Raw genomic sequence first — 27,405 nt, 5'->3', positions numbered from 1 at the left:
TATTCCCTTACCGGTACCGGACCACTTTCCGAGACGAGCATATTTCAAGTGCTACGTTGCACCGCAGCGTGCCATCTGTTTACACTAGCCGCACCACCCGCAAATGATAAACGGTGGCCCCGTTATGGTGTGTCGCTGGTGCGCATCGAACCGTTACGGTAAGAAACCATCAACCGTCGGAAGGCGACACCGGCCGTCCGGTGACTGAATAATCACCGAGAAAGGTTACTCAACACCACGGCACATTATCAGCATAAGAACTCATCATCATCATCATCATCATCATCGCCGTCGTCGTCGTGGTCATCATCATCGTCGCTGTTGATTGCGGTTTGTGGCCGATTGTCGGTAAGCTTCTCATAAATTCGATACAACCCGGGTGCGCACGCAATTTCTGGCCGCAATGCTGGCCGGCTGGCCGGTTGGCGCTTCACTGACGGATGTTTTCGTAGCCCTTATAAACACACTATCGCAACGCGAGTACGTTTTAATATTTCGCCGTCACTACCCCTTGGGCGCCATGCGACTTCTCCCGTTATCTTCTACTTCTTCTGCTTCTCTTCTTCTTCTGGCCGGAACCGGATCCAGGGCTACCGGATGGTACGACGTACTCTGCTTTATCATCATGACCTTGCTTGGCAGCTGCTATGCCACCGGTGGGTGTGGCAGCATGAAAGCATCAACATAATTTATGCCATTTGTTCACTTTTCCTGCACTAAAGCCCCGTCATGAGAAAGCGTTCGCATGCCCGAGGGACCGGACACTACAGACTAAGCGTTTGTGTGTCTGTGAGTGTCCAAATGTGATATCAAAATAAGCAGATCCACATTGGCCATTGGTGTGTCCGCGGGACAGGGCCGCGAATGGATGAAGAAAGTAGCGACCAACGAGCAGCGGAGTGAAGAGGGTTCAAAAGGGGTTTAAAAAGGGGTTCAAAAGGGGGCGGGGGGCAAGAGGGCGCTTGGGTTCCAAAGTTAATCCAAAACTCAAACATACCGTCACCGTCGTCTGGTGTCCGGCATGGTCCCGGTGGTGGTCCCGGTGGCGAGTGTATGAAAAAATAAGATACCCACAGCATATTAAAATTCTGGAAAATTTTAAATTCAACTCCCCCCGGGGGAGGGGGGGGACGCCACCAACCGAAAGGGGCCAACATATTGCAGCTGGGGAGTTTGAGGACGGAGGGTTTAAAAATGAAAGCCAGCCCCGGGACTAACCGGACGAAGGACAGACGGGCGTGGACGGTTTCTGGCATTCGCGGGAATCGCGAAACGAATTAACGTGGCACCGCTTGGCACGGTGGCAACAGCGCATCCTTGTCTGTCTGGCTCTGTATGTGTGTGTGTTTGTGTGTCCCCGGGCACGGTAGGAAACATAAAAATCGGTCAATCGAGAACCGGAGAAGCGGTGCGCGAGCGAGATAAAAGCGAAAAGTTATTATCACCAGCGCGAGCGCAGCAGAGATTGCAGACGCTCCTGCTGCTGCTGCTGCTGCTGCTGGTGGTCGCTGGAGTTGTGTTGGTGCAAATTAGTCCGAGCAACAGCGAACCGAGGATCGGGATAAAAGGGACATGATGGTTGCGAGACGCGAAAGCGAAGGAAGAGGAGAAAGAGAACGAACGGAGAACGATATTGCGATTCCATGTCTTAACCGGAGGGGTGGCGAAGGGCGTGGACTAGGGAGACCGAAATGGAAAACCGATCCCCCTCGACCGGCTACGCTCCTGACTTCCAACGCAACGCCAGAGATGAAATGACCGCGTCCCAGCCTCGGCGGATGCGGCATAATCTCGTTTTAAAAGGTCGTCCCCTCGGAGTGAGTGTTTTTATTTCATTACCTTTTTTCCCACCACCTTCTCAACCCCACGCCACCCTCTTTTTTCCTCCGTTTCGTCGCGAAAATTGTCACTTATTTTCCCTGGGCTTCCCTGGGCGATCTTTTGCTCCGGAACTTGAACTTGAGAATGGAACCTGCGACCGGGACTGCTGTTCACCTCAGACGTACACGTGGTCAGTTTCGTTTACGCTTTAATCGAAAGGGGGAGTTCAGGATTTTGCGTTCTGAAAAATGGTAAGTCGTGGAATGCGTCGGTTGTTGGTTTTTAATAATGTTTCGGAAGTCTATAGCAAGGGGGAATGGTCCCTTGGCGATGGTTTGCGGTGACGTTGGGTAATTCGAGTAGTTTGTGGTGAGATTGGATTGACCGTGGAGGAGCAGCAGCTTAGAAGCCGTAGAATACGGGGATTAGGTTCCAATATCCGATCCGATCCGATCAATAGAGCTACTTGAGGAGTTCGAAGAGATCCTGCAGAATACTGGACATTAGTCTATATACCTAGGCAAAGGTGTTATGAAGTCGGTTTGTGCGACCATTTACAGTTCGCTAGCACATCGTCTGTCACTTACTCGTTCGATTCGATCACATCCCTCACTATCACAACATTTGCTGTCACTTCGTTCGGTTGTCTTTCGCGAGTGAACACCACATCACCATCTATCAACTGGTCCAACACAATGTGCTTGACGGATTAAAATAAGTTAATCTAATATGGCCACCAATCTAAGATGGGGTCTCATGAGCACGAGAACTCATGCTGTGGTGAGTCGTCGTCAAGACCATGAAAATTTGTTGTCAACAAGTTTATCAAAACGGAAATAAAACCGCATCGCCTTAGCCACGCCTGTTATCTTCTGGACTTGCTAGAAAATGCAGCAAAGGCAGTACGTGAGAGTCAACTGTACGGTTACAATAACCGCTGCGATAATAACCGCCCTCTGGTTTCACCAAAGCTGATGATGAGAGAGAACAAGAAATACATTCGATTATCAACCACATGCTTGCGTACCAAAAGGATGAGGCTTTCCGCAATGTACCCGCAATTCTGCATTACAATCGCCAATCGAACGAAAATAACAAAAACATACGAAGCACAACTCTTATCGCAGCATAGGTTATGATCTAGTATAAAAAGCCGCATCGAAATGCATAGGATCACAGTTTCGATTCGGTCTGCAATTATCTAAGTGTTTTGTTGAGAGCCATTATTGTCTTAAAATGCAGCAGATTGTTTGTTTTCTATTGCTTTGCGCTGTTATACAGCGAGGAGCAACCAACGAAAGGCCCGACAACACAGGCGACATCCTTAAAGCACCGTTCGATGGAGAAATATCGGGATTCGGTCTAGAGATTCTGCTGACTAAATTAGATTACATCGATCATAAATTGATGCTTCTGGAGGAAGTTAAAGCAGAACTGCATCAACAACGAGAGCGGATGGAAAGCATTAAAGAAACGCTTGAGAAATTAACAACTGTTATTACTACAAGAGCAGCTTCAGTGTGCGTTGAGCAAATTCCTTCCACTTCGTGCAAGGATGTATCATCAGTTGTGTCAGGAGTGTATCTCATTCGTGTTAACAACAATAGTGCGCCTTTCAATGTTTATTGTGAGCAGGAGAAGTTTGGAGGCGGATGGATCGTAGTTCAACATCGCTTCAACGGGTCGGTTGATTTTTATCGCAACTGGGACCAATACCGCGATGGCTTCGGTGAGTTGGACGGCGAATTCTGGCTCGGACTGGAGCGAATTCATCAACTTACGTCAGCACGTCCTCATGAATTGGTTGTCGAAATGAAGGACTTTGAGGGTAACTACGGTTTTGCTCATTACGATAAATTTCAAGTAGGTAGTGAGAGTGAGCAATACAGCCTTAATATCCTGGGATCGTACAGAGGAAATGCAACTGATTCGATGTCACATCACACGGAGGAAAAGTTTTCTACCAAAGATCGGGACAATGACAACAGATCCGAGATTAATTGGGCTGTTTATCTGGAGGGCGCCTGGTGGTACAGTTATAGCAGCGGATTTTCCAATCTGAACGGACCGCACCGGAATGCTAAAGATTCCAAATCAATATGGTGGCACGGGTTTCAGATCAATAGCAATCAAGGATTAAGCTTCACCAGGATGATGATCCGTGAATTATAAGAATATTTGTGGCCGAACTCATCTATAGGCCGGTACACAGTAAAATGGACAAATGGCGATAACTATTGATCATTTATTAATAAACAAATACATTTTAAAGGAGAAAAATTTCTCTTGTTAGAAAAACAAGTTGTTTTTGAATATTTGCATCGCGAGAAAGAAATCCGAAAAATTCCGACAAGCAGCTTATCTGCAAACTGTTTTTTTTATTCGCTAACGTTGATTTTTTCGTGATGATTTTATGTTTCAATGTTGTTTCTTACAGAAAGCACTATTCTTCTTGACAAAAACCAACAAACTTCTTGACAAACCGTACCTCATTTTGCATCGGGATGTTTGTTAAGAAATGATGGTGTTATGTTATTTGTTAACAAGTGTTATTTCACCGTAAAAGTGTGTTGATAACGAATAAACCACAACGTATGGTGCTGCTAATTCATAATTTGCGCTCCAACATTGCTTTTCCAAAGAGAAAAATAGAGCAGGAATCGTGCTGCTACATCATGACCTTGATAGGATCTCCAAGCGCCTTCCAGAAATACCAAATACCGTCGCCATTTTTGTCTCATCGTTGCCTCGCACAGCACATTCCATCTTCTTTGGCTGCCATTCTTCATTTGCGTTGTCGTGAATGAAAGTAATTTCGTCCCGTTCGATCACGATGACATAATCGACAAAACACGATTCCATCTTGTTGTCCACCCCCCCGGGGGCCGTCCACCCGAGTCACCAAATCGCCAACCACAACACAAAGCCCTCCCAACCCTCCCTCGGAACCTCGCGCTCATAACGCAGCATGTGCTACAGCTGTGATTATGATTGCCTCCTGCTTCTCGGCACCAACACCACCACCAAACGAGACCATTCTCATGCGTCTTCCTCCTATCAGATGCCTTCAGATGCTGCTGTTGTGTTTCCGGTGCTTAGGATGGATGTGTTGGTGAGTGCGCAGCGTGTGACGGCTAGCTAGCGCCGGTCAGCACAAGAAAACCAATCAATCAATCATTAAATTGCTTTCCTGCCTGTCTGCCCGCCACCCGGGTCCACATCCTCGTCCTCGTCGATCAAGACATTTGCCCGAAAACCGACGCACGCGCCCTCCTGTTGTGACATTTCCGATTTGCCTGTCTCCTGTCAACTTTGCTGCTTTGGCCGGAAACGCGCTGACCAGCTGCGTGTGCGCTAGTGCCTGTGTGTGTGTGTGTGTGTCGGCTCGTGGTGACTCCATTACGCGCCATGGACAGCGAATTGAAACGTATTTCCGGTCTCGATTGATCCTCGGAGCATTCGCAAGAAGCTGATTAGACGTGGTTCAAGCACCGACCCCATACCATTAAAAGTCAAACCCAAGATGCTGTTCCGCTGCTCCCCTGCGTGCGCCCCCCCCCCCCCCCCCCCCCCGACCGGAAATCGCATCTCGAAGCGAATGCGACGTTCTAATCGACCTCCGGATGCCAAACCAGCGCCGATTTGTGCCAGCTCATTCTCTCTCCTCCCCGGGGGAGGGGGCGAGAGGGGAAGGGGAGGCCCATTAGCGTGTGCCGCTGGAGGACACAGAGAGAGAGAGCACAAAGGGCAGTATCAAGGTTGATAGTGGCTGGCGCACTCGAAAGACTTTGAAGCGCGACGCATCGCCATCGCCGCTCGAACCTCGAAGCGCTTCTAAGCACCAAAGCCTTTCACCGAGCGCTCGGTGGCTCATCTCGGAAATCTCATCTCATGCTGCTGCTGATGCTGCCTCAATTTCCACTGATGATCATGACGATGATAATGATGCCGACGATGACGACGATGACGACGGGGATGATGAGGATAATGAATGAGTAAACATTGAACAGCAATCAAGAGTCGATTGGTGCCATTTTCTATTCACTTCTCTCTCTGTCTCTCTGTCTCTCTGTCTCGCTCGCTCCAATTCCTTCTCCAGGTCCTCCTGGACATGTTGTGGACCATATTCAGGCTGGCAGGCAGGCAGGAAGAAAACTTCAAGCGAGATGCGAGAACGGTTTGGTCTTAATGGTTTTTCCATCTTCAAAATCAAGCCGTATCTCGGAGTGTATGTGTGTGTTGAGTCATCGGCAGCATCGTCCCATTTTCGGTGTGAGAGGGGGCCGGAGGGAAGGGAGGGGAAGCCGCATAATTCCGACAAATCTCGGTTTCCTTCTCCACCACCACTAGCCGCTACAAACGCCCCACGCTCCACAAACCATAATAGTCGAAAGGCTCGTCGGGCCTGTCCGAAATCATTCTTGGAATGATTGTGCTCCGGGCGTGCGTTCCTAAACCATGATTCCCCTTCCCCCCGATTCCTCCACCCAATACCACTCCCCTTCCTCGGGGGGAATCCGAGACAACGAAAAGCACCGCCAGCGGATATAATTAGGGAGGGAAGGAAAATTCCAATTTACTGAACTCGCAGGAATGTTGCAGCTTAAATGCTTCTCCCTCTCTTCGTGGCGTGCCATCCATTCAAAAGCCACCGTTTGGACTGCTGCGAGAGTGAAGCTAATCGAACCTCGCATGAACCTGGAAGAAGTGGTGGTCGTTCCGCTTTTATTGCCAATCTTTGTTCTCTTTTTGCTCTGCCATTTGACGATTGTCGATGCATCTCGATGCGTTGCTTGCCGGTTGCTGGCTCGGATTGGGAATGAAGAGATTAGGTAGACAATGCCCCCGGGAGGCGCATTAGGAGTCTGGTATCGTTCTGCCATCTCAAACAGTAGTGTATCGATACGGACCATTTGCATCGAAAGCACCGTCATTATCGGGAGTTTGCAAGATGCACTAGCAGCACTCGACTCGACTTGAGGAGCAAAGAGCAAAACGTGTGCGTAAGACGAAGCAATGCTAATGCATTAATGTCTTAATGCAATCGAGAGAGAGAGGGAGAGACTGTTTTCTTCGAGTTCATCGAGGATCTGTGCGTTCAATTACCTCACAACGAGATGCTCTTCGAAGGATGGATTCGTGGAGAGTAGTTTCCATTCCAAGTAGTTCCCGTTGCCTCCAGCGGGCGACTTCAATCAAGTGAAGCTTCGCATTTTCATGCTGAAGCGAGTGATGAAGCTTCTGGCACTCGACCCCGAGTCGTACGGAGTTTCGGTTTAAATTAAAAGGTCCACTCAATCTAATCCGCTGTCTGTCACACGGATCGCCTTCGATCACTTGACCACCGTTGATCACCGGAGGCCACTGGAAGGCACGCTTAGTTGTACGCTGGGACGACGACAGTCGTTTCCCTTCTTTTTACTTCAGTTTGTTTTTTTCTTCCTCTTCGTTCCTTCGAAGGAACGATGCCGAAGATCAGAAGGATAGACGGGCCAGACTGCACGTTAGCCTACGCAAACTCCCCCCCGGAGGCCATGGACGTGGGTCATCAGCGGAAATGGTGGATAGGACAGGAGAGAAAATTGAATTTCTCTCTTTGATGGTGTAAATTCTATTAACGTTGGCGACGCGTCCGCGTGCGTGCGTGCCACACGATGCTGTGCCACGACGTTTGGCTCGTCCAAAGCGTCCCGGAGGGGGTCTGACCTGTCTGAAAGGCCAAACAGGCCGGCATCATCAAAGACATCATAGGGCGCGGGGTGAGTTCGCTTCGTGGTGAGTTGGAGGAGTAGCGCAAAAAAAATAAAAAATAAAAATAAACGTTTCAGATTTTCCAAGAAGCAGCTGGAAAACGGTGAACAGGGAAAAATGGAAACAAATGATTGGGATCCCCGAGGTCGAAGGTCGAGACCGACGGGTCTCAGTGGTGGTAAGTACGTGCTAATGAGTCGATTATGAGCGGAGAAATCTGGATCGCTGGATCCACCATCGCTACGGGCCTCTGGGCGAGTATGGGCTGGTACTGCATGGTATATTTCGAGTCATGCACCTCACACTGGTCAAAGCGTGTGCCAGCAAGTGGAAGAATTTTGAATTTTGAAGAACACATTCCTTTGGTTTTAAAGTGATGCAGCATAATATTGGATAATGTCATAAAACATCATCCATTCTTTTCTTATTAAACGATTTGTTTATATAATATAAATGCATCGATTTATACAAAATAGAATCTCTTTTGCAGGATAACTACAGTTACTCGATCATTTAAGTTTCTTTTCTTACTGGAAAAAACTCAACAGACCGAAAACTTCGTGTAAAAACCGTATCATCATCATCATATTAAAAATAGTAGTTTACCGTTGCAACCGTTGAATTGAAAACAATATCAATTGTATTGTAAAATGCATTTTCTTCGCGCAAAAATGTGATACTTTTGCGGATGAATAGGATTAAACAAATTAAAAAAAACAGGATTTTCGTGTGAAATGTCCTTTTGACAACAAGTATGTTTTATAAGTATTTAATGGATTATCTTTTCCTCAACCTAATATGTGTTTGAGCGTATGATGGGCTACAGAATTCATGGAAGGCAGCTGCCCAAAACCATGACTAACTAACCAAATTATGCAATCCTGTGTGTAGCTTTCAACTGTTCATACGAGCTGACGTTCCTGTTCAACTATTTCACACGAGAGCGCTCCTCGCAATTCGAAATCCAAATATTCCAAAGCCATCTGTCTGTCCGTGTAATCCTCGTCGTCGTCGTCGTCGTCGTCTTGGAAATTGGTGCTCAGCAACAGTAGGCAAGCAGCAACACGAATTATTCGAAACTATTACGTTCACAATTGTTTACCTTGCTTAGGTGCTTGCTTCCATTTAACACCCGTCTACAGTTTCAAGCACCATAAACAAAGCACCTTCACAAACTATTCGCTCGCTGCCGCTGGCTTTCTGGTTTGAGGCACTATCATCACCGGAATGCTCCAGTTACCAAAACAACCTGTCAGGTGCAGGAAATGCTTGTCAGCCAAACACGCCCCACACTATCACCATACCGAGCGGCTTCATATAACCTCAGCGCACCACCACCCCATTGCTCCTCAGAGGGGGATGAAGGGGTGAAAACACCCAACGAGAAAGGATTCTTCTGGGAAAACTTTCTGGACACCCAAAAACCTATGGCATAGGGGAAATGGGAAATGGTTTAGAATAACCGTTCCCACAGGTTGTCGAACAAACCAAAGGAATGGATGTTCCGATGGAGGCGCCTGGTGACCCACTCCAGATGGAGGCGCCTAGCCAGCCACCGCTCCGAAGGACCACCAGACGTTACCTGAAGCTGTACACTACACCTTCACCATGTTACAGTGGCGCATTCTGACACCAATCTGCATTCGTGCAAACACTTTATTTTAATTGCATATGAAATTTCATTCGTTCTCTGTGCTGGAAGCTGAGCTGAAAGCATGTAGCATTCGTATCCTTTTGCTTAATTCATGTTTTGGAATTCATGCTTCATCGCAATGAGTTTTTTTTTTCGTTGGACAGTGCGCATTTAAAATGCATTTGAAGTGTACGGCATTGCATTAAAAGTTTAAAACCGTGAGAAAAGAGATAATAATCTACAAAAGCAATTGCCTTATTTTTTCTCACACCAACTCCTTCTTAGCCCGGGCCTGGCAACGGAAGGTGCGCAATCGAGAGTGATGAACCATTAAGCCGCTAAAGCTAAACGCTCGCTGGAAGCATCTTAAAGCACAAACAACGCAAACGGCCACATCTCACAAAACCATCTAACGAGCGAGCGCACGCTCACCCCCCTGGATGATGCTGCCCTTTGCTGGTCTACTAGGGATTTCTAGTCGGAGAACAGAACGTTGGCGGCGCCCAACGTCCTCCATTACCACCAAGCATCGGGCGCTCATAGAACGTAGTCCTTTGTGGGCGAGTTTTGTGGCGTCATGCACCGGAACCACCGGGCCACCGGGAGTACAAAACATCTGCAACACACACACACACACACGCTCGCAGACGTTGAGAAGCACTAACACAGAAAGAGCGAGAGGTCATTTCTTTTCATGGGGCTAGCCATTGTCGAGCACACAACACGGTTGCCCGTTGTTGGCTGCGGTTTTTCACGTCGGTGGACACCCGGGCTCCAGTGTGCCGGTGTGGTCCATCAAGACACCCACCACCCCCTCCCCACCCCACACACCACCCAGAATGGGATGGTTTGAGGATCCTTTCTTTGGCAGTTAATTCGACATCCTTTGATGCTCTTTAATGGTATCCCGCCGTGCTGTACTAGCTGCTGGCCACGTCACCGTTGCGCTACTGTGTGTGTGTGTGTGTGTGAGAGAGAATGAAGGGAAAATCCAACAAAAGAGCAGCGAGGAGCGAGAAAACACAACAACACCCTTCCCCGGGGACTCGGGACTCATGGTGCAAAACACTCAGTTTACAACCTGCACAGATTGTTAATTACATAACGTATCAGGGAAATTAAAACTAACGATCAGCGGCTGCCGTGTGCAACCCGATACCCGTCGACGTGGCCGCATGACCGGGATGACCGGTTTTCCGCTTACGAAAGGATCACTTCCTTGCGATGGGATGCAGCTGCAGCGAGCGTCATCGAAGGCCCGGGAGCCAGGAGGTAGCAGCTTTGGTTGTTTGATAGCGATAATGGTTCCCATTTCGCTCACCGTAACCACGCTGGTTGATTAAATTCTTTAATTTAATGTTCTACTTGAAGTGGCCATTATCAAAAGGAGAGCTGTGGTTGCCTCGAAAACACACACCAGCACCTCCGAACAGTGACGAAAGCATCTTAATTACTTCCTGCTATCTTTTGCGAATTAAGATATTCGAAAAGTTTCGACAACAAGAACAAGCTACTTATTGGATGACTTTTGGTTTCGATTGTTCAACGTATGGGTCGGAGGACCGTTAGTAGTAGTGCAATGGCATGTTATGATTCTTGTCCTACCGATTATTGGAAGCATCAACTAATGGAGATTTTTTGATTGTTTCTTTGCTAACGTGCAATTCGTGAACCAAACTAAAGCCTTTTTCAGTTAGAATCTGGTCGATTCCTTTAGCAGTGTCCCTAGTAGTAGCAGTATGTATCGATGACGATTTGTTTGCATTACTTTCTATATTTAAGGGCATTTTTGTTGCTATCAAAACATACTTTCTAAAGTTATTGTCAATGGAACGCGAAAGGTGATAGACGACAACTTACTGTGGGAAATCCTTTTTGGCAGGGGGAAAAATCTCAATATTCCTGAAGTTTCCGAAATAAACTCCAAGTTTTATAACGAAAAGTTACGTTAAATCAAATAGTACGCTTGGAAGTAGATTATAAGTGATTTGAAGAGCTTTTTTCTCAACAATCTTAGCATCTCAAAGCATTGCAAAAAAAATACTAAAGACGAACGATATTACAGCTCGGAAAATTAATTTTGAGAGAAGGTTTGATGCCATATCTAGTCAGCAAACGGCCAAATACGACTCTAGAATAAATATTGCCACAATCTACGGAAGGAAGCTATACTCACTACTGCATTTTAATAATAGACAAAACACTCGTAAAACAACCAGTTTTGGCCATGTTTAGGAAACAAATCTTGGCTTTGTAAATCATAGAGCAGATAATTATTGCTGCAGAAAGCCTTTTATTTACCATAATTTACATATAAATTTGCGCGTAAGTTAATATTTAAGCAAGGCAATTTGCCATTGTGGCGATAAATAAACTGTTTTCCCCAACAAGCATTAATCATGTTCAAAAATGCATATAAAAGACTAACACATACTTTACTTTTATACTTTTAAAGGCCTTAAAAACAATGGAAAAGCACAAAAATGACAGATTGTAGCTTTTCTCACGAAATGACCTATTCCGTGCGGTCAGATTCTAACTAAAACAGGCTTTATCCACCATGGTGCCTTGGAGGAACAGAAAGAGACCCTTTGTGCGTGATATTCGGCAATAACTTACAAACGTAACCTCGCCAGCTGCCACACACACACACACACACACACACACACACACTGAGAGTGAGCGCATCAACAAGCTTGGTGTGGCCATCTAGCCAACCAACCAGAAAGGTCAGCCAGATGATACAATCTTAAAGCAATTAGGGAGCGATGTTTTCACACCTGAACTGGCTGGAGCTGCAATTGTTGGTGCAATCAGTGGTCCGGGCGCTCGGCTCCATGCACTCGAAATCTCACGTTCCGACCAGCTATTGCGGAGTCCGCCATCTCTTGCACCATCGCACCTTCTCCACTCTGTTCTCCTGCTCCTTTCTTTCTGTCGAGAAAACCGAACATAGTGTGTGGTCCGGAGTATCATTGTTCGACCTCGAGTGCGCCATTGTCGTTAGGACGCGAGACTCCATTTGTGCGATGCGATAGCGATGCTGAAGCTACCGAGAGGCACCATTTGTGCCAAATGTTTTCGCTTGCGCTACGCCGGATCGCGCTAATTCGTTTCGCGCTCGCTTTGCAATCACGTTTAGCCTCGAGATTCCTCGGAGTTGCATCAACACGCCCAGGGGGGGGGTGGGTAAGCCATTTGTTTTATGAGGCTGCGTGCACGGGGGAGGAATCATTTGCTATTCAAAAAGGCAGCAAAGACACATTTCTGAGAAGAACGAAGCGAAGCGAAAGCTCGATGTTCAATGTTCATTCATTCCACGCCAACAACAAAACATTCGACATTCGCGCGAGCGCGCGCGGCCATTATAATGCTGCAATCGAAGACGTGAACACTCGACAACATAAGGCCGGTCGGGAGGCCGGGAGGTCGCACAGAGGACGGTGTTAATGGGCCGCCACCCTCATCGCACCTCACGGCCACCTTTTCCTCCATTATTGCTTTTGATGAATGGACGAAAAATGGAAAATCCATTTGAATTGTTCTGTCGGTTGGTCTTGCCGCGCCACGGACCCTTTCCGCTTCTTCTTCTTCTTCTTCTTCTTCTGCTTCTCTTTGGTGCTGTCAGAAATGAAAAATATGTTCCCAACACTCGGGCACCGGCCAAGCGCGTTCAGCAAACAAACGGAAAAGAATGGACCCGGGGAAAAAAGAAGAAGGGAGGCGGAAACCGAGGACCATCCAGGCCAAAGAAACCCCATCAAGCACGTACCTGCAGCGAGCAGCAACCACAAGATGGGAAACCTTAAATCCATTACGCTCGGAAGTGGACCCATGGTGGGAGTGGGCGGTGGTTGGTGGTGGGTGGACGCCCCAGCCCACGCTCTACCTTCTGTCAAATCTCTGGCTTTCACTCTTCACGCAACAGCAACAGCAGCACCAGCTCAACACCAACACGGATGCACACGAAATTTTATTTCGTTCTTCACTCGTTAGTCACGCGATGCACTACGGATACACAGGCACGCACACAGACACATAGAGACACATAGACACAGTCACACCGGTGCGGTGCTATAGGCTGTTGAATCCTTTAACCGCATCCCTTCTGTCATCTGGAAGGGAAAGGAGGAAGGAATCCGGGGGAGGGGGTTGTTAAATCGTTTAAATTGCGTTGCGAGCAGCACTAGACGGAGTACAAGGGTAAACGCAACAGGAGACTTCAGGCGATCCTGCAACACACACACACACAGGCACGCAGGCACACACAGAGGCACACATACACAAAAAAATCCGGAGAAAAACCCCCGTAAATGGGGATCATCCTTGGACAGCAGCATTGGTCCAGAGGTCCCTGGATAGAACCGGACGTCTAAATTCCGTCCTAAAAGCTTGCTCGCAACAGAATTCACCGGAGCTACCGGATCTGGCCACCTGCTACACACACACACACGCACACAGGTAGAGGTAGAAGTGTTGCACTTCACCTCTGCTCCTCCTTCATCGGGGGGGGGGGGGGGGGTGCAAAAACCAACAAAAAATGGGGAGAGTGGTGCGCAAATCAACCACAAACGACGAGCTCGGTTCTGACCTGACGACGACCAAGGTGGTGATGTCGGTTTTGTGTACGTATGTATGGATCCAGGAACCGAGGAACCGAGAACCAAGGACCGGAAAGGTGATACAAGAGCAAAATCAACCCTTGGCCTCACTCTCCTCCCTCCGGTATAAAGAGGGTGTTGCGTTTATGACGCATCGCAACAGCACCGGATTCGGATTCGGAACCGTTGTTCCGTTTTCTGCTCCAAGTGCAGGGCCTATAGCCCCCTTTCTAGACCTGCGAAAGGTCAGGCAGGTCTGCACACCGATGTGATACTTCCGGCCTCGGTACCGCATCACACACACACACACACACACACACACACACACACACACACACACACACGCACACAAACGACACACACACACACATGCACACATGCACACGTACACACATATTTGATTCGTTCAGACGACTGGCCACTGGACGGTTGCTGCTTCTGAAATCAAGGTACCTCCGTAACAAAGCTACAGAGAGGATCGCTTCGGGGTCCGGGGTCAGGGTTTTCCCTGGAAGTTGCGTGTTTTTCTTTACGCAAGTCATATGCAGCAGCTACCGGTGCTCGACCAACGATACCGTTAGTGGTGCGTCGTCGTCGTCGTCGTCGTTGTCGTTGTTGGACCTTCGAATGTTTAATTTGCTGGCGTTCTTCTCCCTGGGATAACCTCCCTTTGGTATGGCCTGTGAGTTGGACGACGGTTCTTATTCCACCATTTTATTACTAAAGCAACCGGACCACTCGAACACACATACACACACAGAAGCATGCACACGTAATCAGCACGGGAACAAGCGGCTTTAACACTGTTGGCAGCACGTTTGGCGCAGCGATAGACTTTGATGAGTTCTGGCGCTTTTGCAACAATTAAATTTGTTTGTTCGTGTCCGGTACGACTGGCTCGTTGGCTGGCTGGCAAAAGCACAAGGACCGACACTGAGGAGGGTTCCAACAACAGCGCATGAAACCGGCGCCCGCCTCAGGATGAAAGGTAGGCACACAGACGGACGGACGGACGGACGGACTTGGCAAATAAATTAAAACCACCAGAATGTTTGCGGTTCTGGCGGGCGTAGCAGACCTTCCCCCCTGAGCCTGAGTGCTGTTCCTCCTCCTATAGGCTTCCTTGGTTTCCGATGGCTTTTGCTGGGCTGCGGCCGGAAACCGCGGGTCCGGAACGCAAGAGGATCACGATTTCGATGACGTCCGCGTCCAGACCTGTGCGCCCACAGGTTACGGCCACATTGTAGCGGAGTGTAGTGTGGCCTTTTTTTTTTTTTGCTTCAGTCCATTTCTTTCCATTCCACGAATAGGCCACATTGGCTTTGGTTTTTGGAGCCGTCGATGGAGAAATTATTCATGCAATGCGTTCTGCGACGTCCGGCTGGCTGCGAGAGATTTCATTTGCTTTGTCGGCCTTCAGTCCTCGATTCTCTGGGTGCTGGCCATTAGAGTCGCGTGTAGGTTGATGCTGTTGCGTGCAGAGGATTTTGCTGTTTTTGCCGGATGGAAGTTGGTGCGAGGATTCTGCAACAAAACACAAAATGGAAACAAAATGTAACATTAGATGGCGGTTCGGTGAACTTTTCGGTGAGAACGAGATGAGGGAAGACATCATTTTGGGGAAATGTCTGTTTGATAATGTGTTGTAGCGGTAGGTTGAAGGTCAAGGTAGAAAGGCTTCCTGGAAATTTCGTTGCTCTACTCCTAGACAGCAAAAAAATGTACAAGTTGAAAGTAACATTAATTGTTGCTAATTATTCCTCGATTTTGAGCACATCATCAATCCACATTCCAAGCCCGCAATCTCAGAGGAAGCACCTTATCAAGTTATGTCAAGCTGTCCTCACTTGTTCCACGAAGTTCCAGCAACCCGTGCAAAGCGAAAAGGCTTCCGCTTTAACCTAATCCAACCTCCTCGGAATCCTTTTGAAGTAACAGTAAAGCAGTGCTCCAAAGATATTCCCAGAAAAAAACAAAAAAGTTTGGTTGAAAACTGTGGAGGCCTTCCGTCAAAATCCGATGAAAATGTTAACCTTCTTTCGTGTGTCGTCATCTGCTTTTCACGGCGTTGCTGTAGAGAAGTGAATTCCGACGGAGCAAAATCCCACGAACAGGCTCCTTGCTGCTGGGCCTTGCAGAGGACCTTGAGACAAGTTTCTTTAAAGAAAAAAAAAGGGGCGCATCCTCTTTCTTTCTTTTCGGGAAGCAAAAATTGAAACCCCAAGTCCCATAAAATTGGACCCCCACGAAATGGTCTTCCTCGGCGACATCCACACGCTGAGAGCATCGCCCCTTCCCCTCCCCCGGGGCCATTCCCAGAAGCAACACATTATACTGATGAATTTAAATGCTTCATCATAGCAGGCGCCTTCCCGGCCATGACACGCACCCTCATCGCCACACACACACGCACATACACGCGCACGGCTAAAGTAAAAGTAAAAATCACATTCCTTACATGCCAGCACCAGCATCCTCCTCTCACGGTCGGGCCGATTTCATTTCGCTCCAACCAACCTCCTCGTTTTTACTCCTTGCATAATCAGGAAACGGAAACGGCAGGAAAGGAAGGATAAAGAAACGAAGCGATGGTTGAAACGTTGACATGATCCCTCGGCTGACGTTAAGCCAGACTTTGAGATGTTGCCGTTGCCTGGCAACGGCAATGGTGTTACTGTAACCGAGAGGACAAATGTGCGTGCGTGTGCGTGTGCGCGTACGCATTTCCTCGGCTCAAGCCCTTGGGGTAGCTGCTGACGGGAAAAAGTACCAAAGGGACCGTCGTGGGCATTTCGATTATTACGTTGATCTCACGCACACAAGAGACGAAGCAGTGGCTCTACTCCCGAACGTGTCTCCAGATTCCGGCGATTCCAAGAACTTCGCAGCCCTGGAATGTATTCTAATCTCAGCTCCGTGTGTCAACGGCGGCACCAGCGGCGCGCAACAATCTAATGAATGCCACGCAGCAGTCGTCACTGAAACCGCTCCAATCACCGAAAGTCACCGAAGACACGCAGGATGGCAACCGAGGAGTGTAGACAGCAAAAACCCCCTCGTGGCCATGGCGTGGCTTAGTATTCCGGGCAGCCATTGAAAGGAGAAGCCACACTTTCTGTTGTCGTTCTTTAAAGAATTGTTCCGGGATCTGCTTATGGCATTGTCAGGGTATGGGCGTGAGTGCAGCAGTGACGTGACCACAGCAGCAACAGCAGCAACAACAACAGCAACAGCAACAACAACACACAACCAATTGAAGCAACAGCACCACATGACAGCAAACTTCAAACCGATCCAATCCAGGGACCCCAAAAAAAAACCCGGAGGAGTCCAGGAGAGGGCAGAAGCAGGAAGCGAATGTGCTGCACCAGATGGGGTATGTGAAAAGTTTTCCAACCACTTGACGGCGAAGTGGAGTTGGTTTCGAGTTGGTTCGTTTTGAGAAGTTGCTGCTGCTGCGGCTGCTGTACTCGTCGCTTTTTGCCACACACACACACACACACGCCTCGATTCTTACTTTTAAATTCCGTTTTATTCCCCAACTCCCACTTCTTTGTTCGTTGCGTGTCGCTGGCACATGTGGTGGTGGTGGTGGTGGTGGTGGTGCGGAAAATCTGCGACAAAAGTTCACTTTAACAAACTCAATCAAAACATGGTAGGATAATTTGCTGCGCTGCGCTGCGCCGTATCGCTCCGCCGGTGCTACGAGCGAATCATGTTTGACAAGATATGTGCTGGCTAGAAGCAGAAGCTTGGAGGACAAAGAGACCGATAGAGAGAGAGAGAGAGAGAGAGAGAGAGAGAGAGAGAGAGAGAGAGAGAGAGAGCGCACTTCCCAGAACGCACTCTCGGCGGCGGGCTCTCGGTTTCTGGTTTAACCGGATGTCAGCGAAAGTTTTTGGGGCGCGGCTGCCTCCGGATCTCCGGATCCATTCCTGAATATGCATTAGCACGCCAGCCGGTTCGGTGTTCGGTGTGTCTCGCGTCACAGCGTGGTACCCGGAACGCCCGGGCCTCCAAGTGAGCGGGAAAATTATAATTGAATGTTTGTTCAAATGTCACGTGTCAGCGCATATGAACGGAGGCCTTGAGTGAAGATGAAGCGAAAAGCGAAACGGGGAGGGAGGAAACCAAGGACGACCGGCAGTGAAATCGGTTGAGTTTTTTAAAGTTTCCTTGACACAGCTTAAATAGCTGGTATGCCGGCATGCTGGCTGGCTGCTGCTGGCTGCTGCTGGCGATGGCTGACGAAAAGGGGTGCGGCACCAGCATGTTGTATGTTGTAGCGAGATGAATTTTTAACGAAATGATGAAAATGTGTCCATGAGGTTGTTACCGAGGGAGAGTTTAAGTTGCCAAGAGGCATTTACTGTTGAGCGTTAAGTATTTGGCTTAATTTGGAGACTAAAATTGAAAGCCTGTTTGAAGGTTTATGGTGATTGATTTCAGATTGACAATGGTGCAAAACGGTTGTTTAGCTGTTAAACACAACATAAAGCTGCTTGAGATATAAATCAACGAAACATACGTCACCAAAATTCAGTCTAACAAAAATGTTTTACAGGTTTTTTGGAAATAGAAATTGTTTTCAAAACGGCAGCTCTTCGAATCGATACAGAGAATGGAACAACAACAAGCATTACAATTAGTGTTAGATGACATTTATGGACCATCATAAGCATAACCGTTACTGAATTCTGCACATAATACATGAGAGGTAATATGCATAAAAAAAGAGATTGATAAGAAGATGCATCATTAAAATATTCCGCCTTATCCTAAACTAAATGAATAATCAATACAGGAAGAAGTTACTTAAAAAATAAAACAAACAAAAATTGTGTCGATCACTAACGTTCGTGTACCATATTCACATATCATAAAACGCGTGTAAATAAAAGTTTATGAACATCAATGCAAAAGAAGGTACTATAGACAATAAATGCATCGAAATCGTTGTCACCAATCACCTGTTGTTTATAATGTATATTGAGTTTCGTCGATTAAGGGGGGGCTTTGGTTATTTCGGGTCCAAAAAGAGCTTATTTTTGACGATTTTTAGTGAAGAAACCAGTCAATTTTAATTTTCCAAAATAATCTCATATTAAACTACAACTTTTCAAGAATATTTGGCTCTTTTTCGGGGAAGGCTTTTTCAAAACTACGTTCATGGCATCCAATCTAGAAAGGCAAGTATGTAAAAATATACTTTTTGCCATGCCCATCTTATCCATGTGCTGGGTGATCAGAAATATACAAATGAATATTCTTTCGTTAGGTTTTAATTTTATCCAGGTAGCCCCGTTGATTTTTGTTAAATTTCCTATTTTTCGATTTTTGCCAGATTTTTGAAGTTGAAAAAGTGCCGTTTTTTCGATATTGTCTCAAAATATGACACTTTACATAATTAAAAAAATTATTTAAAAAAAAGTATCAACATTTTTTTTCAAAATATACGGCTCTCCCGTATATTTCTCGACGGGGCTACCTGGAAAATAGTGTACAAATTATATGTTCAAAATTTCAAATCGATCGGTCCAGTAGTTTTTATGCTACGATGGACACCGACTTTGAAAACGCAGGTTTTGGGAATCGCGATTCAAACTTGCGAGATGTATTGAGAATTGTATGAATCTCTGTTTTTCAAAAATCAATATCTTTGTCAGTTTTGCTTCGATTGATCCCAAAATTTTACACAATAATCTTGAAAGGATAAGCAATCAAAAATGTAAAAAGTAAATGCGAAGAAATAAAATAAAATACCGAAGCCCCCCCCTTAACAAGAACATCACATTTTCTATTAAATAGTTTCTTATAATCTTGCGCGCGATAGTTTTTAACATCTCATAAGGCCAGAGCATCTACATTTTATATGATACCATGAAGGAAGGTTGTCTACTTCCGAAATAATACAGTTCCTTTAGTTGAGTGTTTTTAATGAAACCCTAGAAAAATCGGTTTCTTGTTTTCGTATGAAGCTAAAACAAGAAATAACAAAGTTTTTGGATTCTACAACACATTTAATACATTTCGCATGATTCTGTCCTAATTTAAAATCCAAATAGAAACGCTTTTTCAAGATTGTAATCGTTTAATGAAGGTTTGACGTCGCTAGAACATAAACTGTTGCTTGAAGCGACGGTAGTATAGATTCATTCCATGGAAGCTAACCAGACATCTCTTGTTAGTTTAACCTGAGATGCAAATGCCGTTCCTCTGCTATGCTCAAGACGGACGAAGATGCGATGCCTTGACCATACCATTAGGATGCACAGCACCAGCGCACACATACACACACCGAACTCGACTGTAACCAGCGTGCCATGATCCAAGATAACTCCATCCGAGCTTAAGACGCATCGAGCCCTACCGAAGGGTGGGGGGTGGGGTGGACCCTTTATCTGTCCAAAGAGACTAACCCATCGCCGTACATCAACGACCAAACCGGGTGCGTGTCATGTCTTATCTATGCTGAGCGCGCGAAGCATTGTGTGTACTCGGACTCGGAGACCCAGGGAGACGGGAATGCTGGAATGCTCTCTCGGTAGGTCGTAACCTCCTCCTCAACCCGGTTTGTGATCCGCAGAGCGGCTTAGTTGCAAGAAAGTGAAATCAAGTGAAGTTGAAGATGATGTTGAAGGCTGCCATTTTGAAGGTCCTTCTTGGCGCTGGTGTTTGAACCACGATGCCAGCAGCCACCATCATCATCAAACCTGAGCGAAATGTATCCTGCCATTACGGGCATCGATACTGTGCATGCGTGTGCGTGTGTGTGTGTGGGTTTGATGGCATAGCAACCCGGGATGGTCGACATTATCAAGTATCTATTGCATCATCGCCCATGCATGGCATCTTTCTTGGAACACCTTTTTATAACCAGCACCCTCTCTAGGGGGTGTGAGTGTGCGAGTGTGTGTGTGAGTGGAGCCCACGGTTCCGATGATACGGATCGCGATCATCATTATTCACGTGTGTGGTGCGGAGTTTTCCGGAAAAGCGAGCGCTGGGCAAGAAGGCGGGCAGCAGCAGCACGAAGAGCGATGCTTTCTATCGGAAGCGATGTCATTCATCGTGGTGGGGGGTGGGAAAGAACGTCGCGAGTGAAAAATTCGGTCCCGGTGACGGTGATTGACTTTCCTTTGTTCGGTGTTCCGCGCCAACATATGGTTGTGCGGTATCGTCGTGAAAATGTGAAGAAAAAACGTCGAAGAAGCGAAGCAAAAGGCTAAAGATCCATGTGTTCAACATCGACGAGGAGGATCCTGAGGAGTCCCTTCGCTTCGCTTCGCTTCACTCGCTGCCATCGCGTACACATAATTAAGATGAATATCCGCGCGCGAAGCAACCGGAATGAAATTGATGGCGCAAGCGATTGCCGGAAGTGAATCTTTTCAATAAAAAAGGGCCACTCCCCGGCCCCCGAACACAAAACGGTGTCGCGGTTCGTTGCTCATGTTGGCGATGATGGGGAGCGATGAAAAAAAAATGATGAATCCTCGTCGTGACATACCGTTCGGCCAATTGAGCCAATTTCGGTGTAGGTGAGAAGGTATAAGAATTCATCAAATGATCGCTCCATCCTTCGCAGTTGGTTAGGGAAAAGTGACATCACAAGACATCGTTACTGAAAGCTATTGCTTACATGTTTTATCTGAGCAAGAGTGTATATCAAGAAACCATACGCGTTGCACTCGAAGGATCTATCGAATGTGATGTCAAGCGAGACTGTTACTCAATACTGGATAAAACTGCTGCTTTCAATTGGCACTTCAATGCAAAGCATGAACAAATCATTCTTTTATCACCGAGTAGTTGAGCAACATTTCATATGTTGTTCCGAGATGATCAACGCGCTGATAGATTTGAAGAGACATTGTAGATATATTGTGCAAGACTGCCAAAGAATAGTTTTTCGTAAAAAAAATCGTTAATCGTATAAAAATGGACCGTTTTAAAACGGGAAATAAACGCCATAGATCAGTCGATTTCGCTTTCGACAAATTGTACCTTTGAACAATTAATGTTGTGTTTGGGGTCATTCTTTTACAAAAACACCTGTTTTTGAAGCATTTTGTTGTCTATTCTTGAGGATAAACACGTTCTACACGCTATAGGCGTAGTGAGTTATATGTGTGACTTCTCCGATATGATGAATGGGGCATACGCAGAAGTGTAAGAAACAACCTTAAGCCGTATGTTTTGCGAAATCAAATTTCTCCGGGATTACAATGTGTGTTTGGTTCGTTTTTTGTGTTTGGAGTTCATTTTAATGACTTTCTCTTTTGTCCTGAGTCATACAATTTGACCTGGGTTTCATTTGTTCATTATCATCGCTCTATTTCTTAACGGGTTACGATACACATAGCAATCAATGTAATCGATCGGGAAGCATCCATAATTTTATCTGCAATATTTTTCTTGATGGTCTGGCGTACTAATCTAACATCCTCAACACGTATTCTTAGCAGTAAAGTATTATTCAACAGATTTAACACATTTTTTATTTTTCGTAAAATAATTTGTAGTTCGTTCTCCGTCGTTCGGACTGCTTATCAGTTTTAATGATGTTTATGTCATTTTTTAAAACATTCTCAGTCGTATTTCTACTTTAGAACAATGAATACATTCTTAACACATCAGAATGCACTTTGTGGTATTTTTGTTTTCGCTGATAATCGAACGTTTGAGGCCATACGATCTTAATCGCATCATTGCTTTAATTATCCCATTTCAGCGAAAATTAAATTTGTGTTCGCTACTCCAAACTACTAGAAAAACTCGGAAATTCCTTGCGTATTACACCATAATAACTGTGGTTAATTTAAAAAATTCATATTTCTTAAAAAACTAATTAGTTTATTAGCGCTGCTATTTTATCGACCAAGCGAATCGAGCCAGTATGGCCAACTGATGGGCATATTCTAAGATCAAAACAATAGACTATCAAAAATAAAACCACAACTGCTTTTCCACACTCCAATGCTCTTAAAATATGTCTCAAAGTTGGTTTTTAAAACAAATTTGAGCGAGTATAGAACGTAAGTTTGCAAAACGCACTAGCGCTGCTATTTTATCGACCAATATTGTATATTACAGGAACAGGAATTTATATATGTACAGGATTAGTTCAACCGAATATTCCCAGTAATCCGACTCACAAAAGCTGATTTCACGGATGCAGATTGAAATAATTTCGTTTAAAAGCATTTCACTTAAAGAACGAATTCTGCATACTTATCCCTTTTATGTTGATTTTAATTTGCACTAAGCATATCATCCGAAACAGTAGTATCAACAAATGCCTCATCTGCGAGAACAAAGCACCGGCACGTGAATTGAATTGTTGGCTCTGATTATGCCTTTTCCCGCATAGTACTTGCACTAAGTCGGCTTTTCCGAATTGACTTATCAGAACCTAGGCGCTCCTCTGTCGTCTACAGTCCGCGCTGCAGCGAAGCAAATCGTTTAGCTAACCGAAGTCCCCTCTACAAACTCTTCCGAAAGCAAACTTGGCGCTTAAGCACCATGCCAATCACTAGTTGTTCCTGGTGTCTGTTTAATCAGTAAACCAACCGTCAGCATCAGCCCACCGGTCGACGGTGAACCCGGGAACTTTTCTCAGCAGCTCTCAGCAGGAAAAGCATCCAGCCAGCCAGCCAGCCAACCAGATGCAGTGCAGTGCAGTGGGTTTTTGGGGTGCCTTCGTGCGTGGTGCAAGGTGCCAGCGCTAAATTGGAATAGATTAGTTGCTTTTCAAACTCACCCCTCACCCCTCATTTCCCCTCTTTTGCTCGCCGCCAGAAAACGAAGAAAACCGAGCGCAATCGATCGATCGAGCCAACCGCTGGCAGCTGCAAAAGGGCAACATTCCATGAATTATGCCTGCGGAAGTGTCGCTTCCTGGCCTCGAACACCTCTCTTGGCTGACATTCGTGAAGTTGTGCTGTATGCTGATGGAATGGCATGTGTACGTGCGCTTGTCATTCGTCGCCATGTTGCACCAACGCCACCACGCGGTAAGTCGTTCCAAGCCTCTCAAAACAGAGCAGCCCAGCTTCCGCACACACACACACACAAACAGAGACACACACACAAACGGACACACGCGTGGATGCATAAATCATATCAAAGTTTGCTCACGAGGTTAAAATATTTGCTCCCGTGCAAGGAGAAGGACGGAGGCCGAGGAATGGTGGGTGGATGGATGGATGGCTGGACGCCATTGGATGAACGATTGCCATTGGATTGAATTGTTACGCCAAGTGCAGTGCAGTGGTGCAGGAGAAGCCCTGATGGACGACGACGTCCCGGGCCCTCGTCCCTCGAATCGCTCGTGGTCGCTATGCCAGAGTCAGACTCTAAGAGTCATGTTTTCCGTGTGCAACAATGGTGCTCAACACGGTGTGTACTGTGTCTGTGTGTGTGTGCAGGTCGCTGCGATGCTTCACTATCTGCAGCCTTGCAGACCTTGTTGATGATGGGGTCTTCCCGTTGACATTGGCACGCGCACGCGGCCAGAGTTTCCGTTCCGTTTGCACCGAACGTAGGAGATTACGTTGTCAGAGTGAAACAGGGAGCAAAAGTGGAGAGGGTGAGAGGTACCAGGAACAGGTTTCCTATCGTGAGCAACGCGGTGATCCTTCATTCAACGCGCGTCTTCTTCCGGGAAGGTCGTGGTATTCGCCAGCATTCGTGTTCGCTTCCTGCTGCAAACAAGAAATTATAACTTCCTCGATAGAACGAGCGACGGTTTCTTCGGGGGTGGAAGGGATGGTCCGCCCTTGGTCCGCTTGTTGGTGGAGAAAATAAATGAAGAAACTGACAAGAAGTGGCCGCACATCCCGGGGAAAACCTGCTTAACGGTAATGAGAAAACGATCCCACGAATGGTAACAGCACCAGGGAGGCCGTTACTTCCACTAAAAAGGATCCGGTCTTTCTTCTACGCTTCTCTTTTCTTTCTCTCTCTTCTCTCTCTTCTCTCTTATTCTTGCTTTACCACATCTTGTCTAAAATTATTCTTCTCCGAATGTGTCACGTGTGGCATTTCCTTCATCTCAAACGGCCACTGGTCCTGGTGGATGCTGGCGATTCCCTAACGAGTCTTGCTGCTGCTGCTGGTGGTGGTGGTGGTGGTGAGGGTGGTACGCCACAGGCTGCTGCACCAAAAGGAGACACGGATGAACACGGACCAAAACCTCGTACGTGACCAATTTCACAAAGCCCGGAATGCGGCGATAAGCTGGGGCAATTATTAGCCGGTCCTGCCCTTTCCGGTGGATCCGGTGATGGTGCTGGGCCACCGGGGGCTACCCCCTCCACCAAACCACCTAATCAAGGCCATCGTGGGGCACACAATTGAGGGGTTGAAATTGTGTGCGACCGGAAGGAACGCATTAACCGTTTTGTGTGGTACTTTGATAGATGATTTACTGGGAAGAAGCGTAGACGGTGACGGTGACGGCAACCTTACCAATTAAAGGGGCTATTTATTGATCCATTATCGTTCGATCGTGACACCGCAGCATCGGGAAGCAGAACGGGTTTGAAGTAGGTTCAGATTAATATGTGTAATAGCTGTCCGTTATCATCAATTTTTCAATTGTTTAAAAATACAGCAGGTGTAGACTTTTACAGAGTAATGTTTAATGCTGAATTACTATATTGCCTTTCAGTCGAACATGGTTGAAATTGGAAAACCTCTCATGTTCTAACGGCAGCAACAAAGGAAATCAAATGCGAAGCAGTTTTGGTTGAAGTTTTGAATTATGCAATGTATAGCATAGCTTTTCACATTGTACTGTATTTTTTTTAATGCAGTACCTTGCGATTTTGTTACACTCTACTTTAATCCGATACAAGTGAGTTACAAATAACATTTCAATTGGAATGATATTCAATAAGTTCGTATTATCTTTTTTTGTTTTATCCCATTATTAAATGCACAAAGTTTCGTTTAGCTATGCATATGGCTTGCCCGGTTTTATATATGTTAAAAAAGGTTTCATTTAGCCACCTTTGTAACTGACTAAAACTGTTTCAGCGATGCTTTTATCTACCAATTCAATTATAATTGTCCACAAATAAGCTGCTTAGATGATGAGTCATTGATGAAGCGGCTTAACAACTAAATGTTGCGCCACTTCATAAATGACTCCATACGATAATGCCATCACAGTCAGTAGCGGGATTAAAACATCGATTAATTAACATTGAAATATCATAGCAACAGCCGATAACGCATTACTGTTTCTAGGAGCTGGATTAAGCATGATGCAGATTATGAAAGGTAACATAAACCTCTCGCGCCTGTTCACGTGAACGTGCACGTGGCTAGTGAATAATAAATTTATAGGAATCTGAATCTGATATGTACAAATTGCATGCTTTATAGTGAATTTCTGTGTAAAAAAATTATGGAATGAAATGGAGAACAGAACCATCTTAACCGTCGTATTGCCAGCCTTTATCAAACGTGCCATCCATCAGCAATATTAACTTTAAACAAATGTATTAAACGGAATTGGATTTGTAATCGATATTTCGGAAGCGTGGACAAATTAATTTGCACAATGCACATTCTCCATCGGTTTTTAATGCATAATGCATCGGCTCTAAATAATGCATTTCGCTTTAAATGCATTTTTATAAATTGATTCTATGTTTCTCAATAATAATTACATTGTTTTATCCAGAAATCATGCCAATATTACATCAAACGTTAACATCAAGCAGCGACAATATCATTGCACGGAATTTTATGTATAAATGCAATGACCAACAATCACTGATGAGTTTGTGTTGCTTCACTATAATAATTATACCCAGGAGCTCATTATCCTTTACCATATCACCATTTGGTAGCAATTAAAAAATATCAAATACTATTCTCAATAATTCGTACAACTTAATCTGCCATTAATGTTGAACCAGCGTTACTAGAACGGACCGGAATGTGCTGCATTCCTTCTCGGCCCCGCTCGGAAAAGTCATGTCAGACAGAATGTTCCGGCATGTTGAACAGCGCGATGAAATCAATCACCAACAGCCGACAACGGGCGAGCTGGCTGCAAACCAACATTCCCATCATAATTCGTTCAACCTTAGTGCCACCAGCAGCAGCAGCAGCAGCATCACGGCCATTAGAAGCACATTTTAAAGGCGAAGGCAAGCGTCTAGTGAGTCGCTTAGCCCGAGGCTTCTTCCATCACGCTGCAGCGCATCGAGCGCACCATCGCACAATCGTCTCGTTCGGGGCGGAGGATGAGCAGAAATAATGGCCCAAGATGGAGAAGGATCGCAAATGGCCCAACTATACCCCGGCAAGTTCGCGAAGAGATTTCTTTGGTCGTCGTGATTTGGCCATCCATCCGAGCTACCGAACCATTAATATCACATTCGTTCGTTCGTTCGTTCGTTCGCTCGTTCGTTCGCTCACATCCATCCGGCAGACAGGTTGAAGTCAAGTCGTTTGAAGGATACGCGCGCCAATGGCGTGTAATGAATGTCGAATCGCTGTTCCTGTTCTCATTATCCGGACGCAAATAAATGATGCTGCAGTGTTCCACCGGAGGAGACGACGACACGACAGCAACAGGAA

General features: G+C 46.2%; 1 protein-coding gene across 2 annotated transcripts in view; it reads right to left on the bottom strand.

Moving 5' to 3' along the window:
- Positions 1 to 27,405, bottom strand: part of LOC125960179 (uncharacterized) — a 108,217-nt gene that overhangs the window by 76,902 nt on the left and 3,910 nt on the right. For both annotated transcript variants that reach the window (XM_049693417.1, XM_049693418.1), the window contains exon 2: positions 12,978 to 13,320. In XM_049693417.1, coding sequence (XP_049549374.1) covers positions 12,978 to 13,041 — 64 coding nt within the window. In that variant the 5' untranslated portion in view covers positions 13,042 to 13,320. The remainder of the gene's footprint in view (positions 1 to 12,977; positions 13,321 to 27,405) is intronic.

Source organism: Anopheles darlingi, chromosome 2, assembly GCF_943734745.1.
Source record: "Anopheles darlingi chromosome 2, idAnoDarlMG_H_01, whole genome shotgun sequence".
Taxonomy (NCBI): domain Eukaryota; kingdom Metazoa; phylum Arthropoda; class Insecta; order Diptera; family Culicidae; genus Anopheles; species Anopheles darlingi.
Note: the sequence above shows the minus strand (reverse complement) of the source record. Positions and strands in the feature narration are given on the sequence as shown.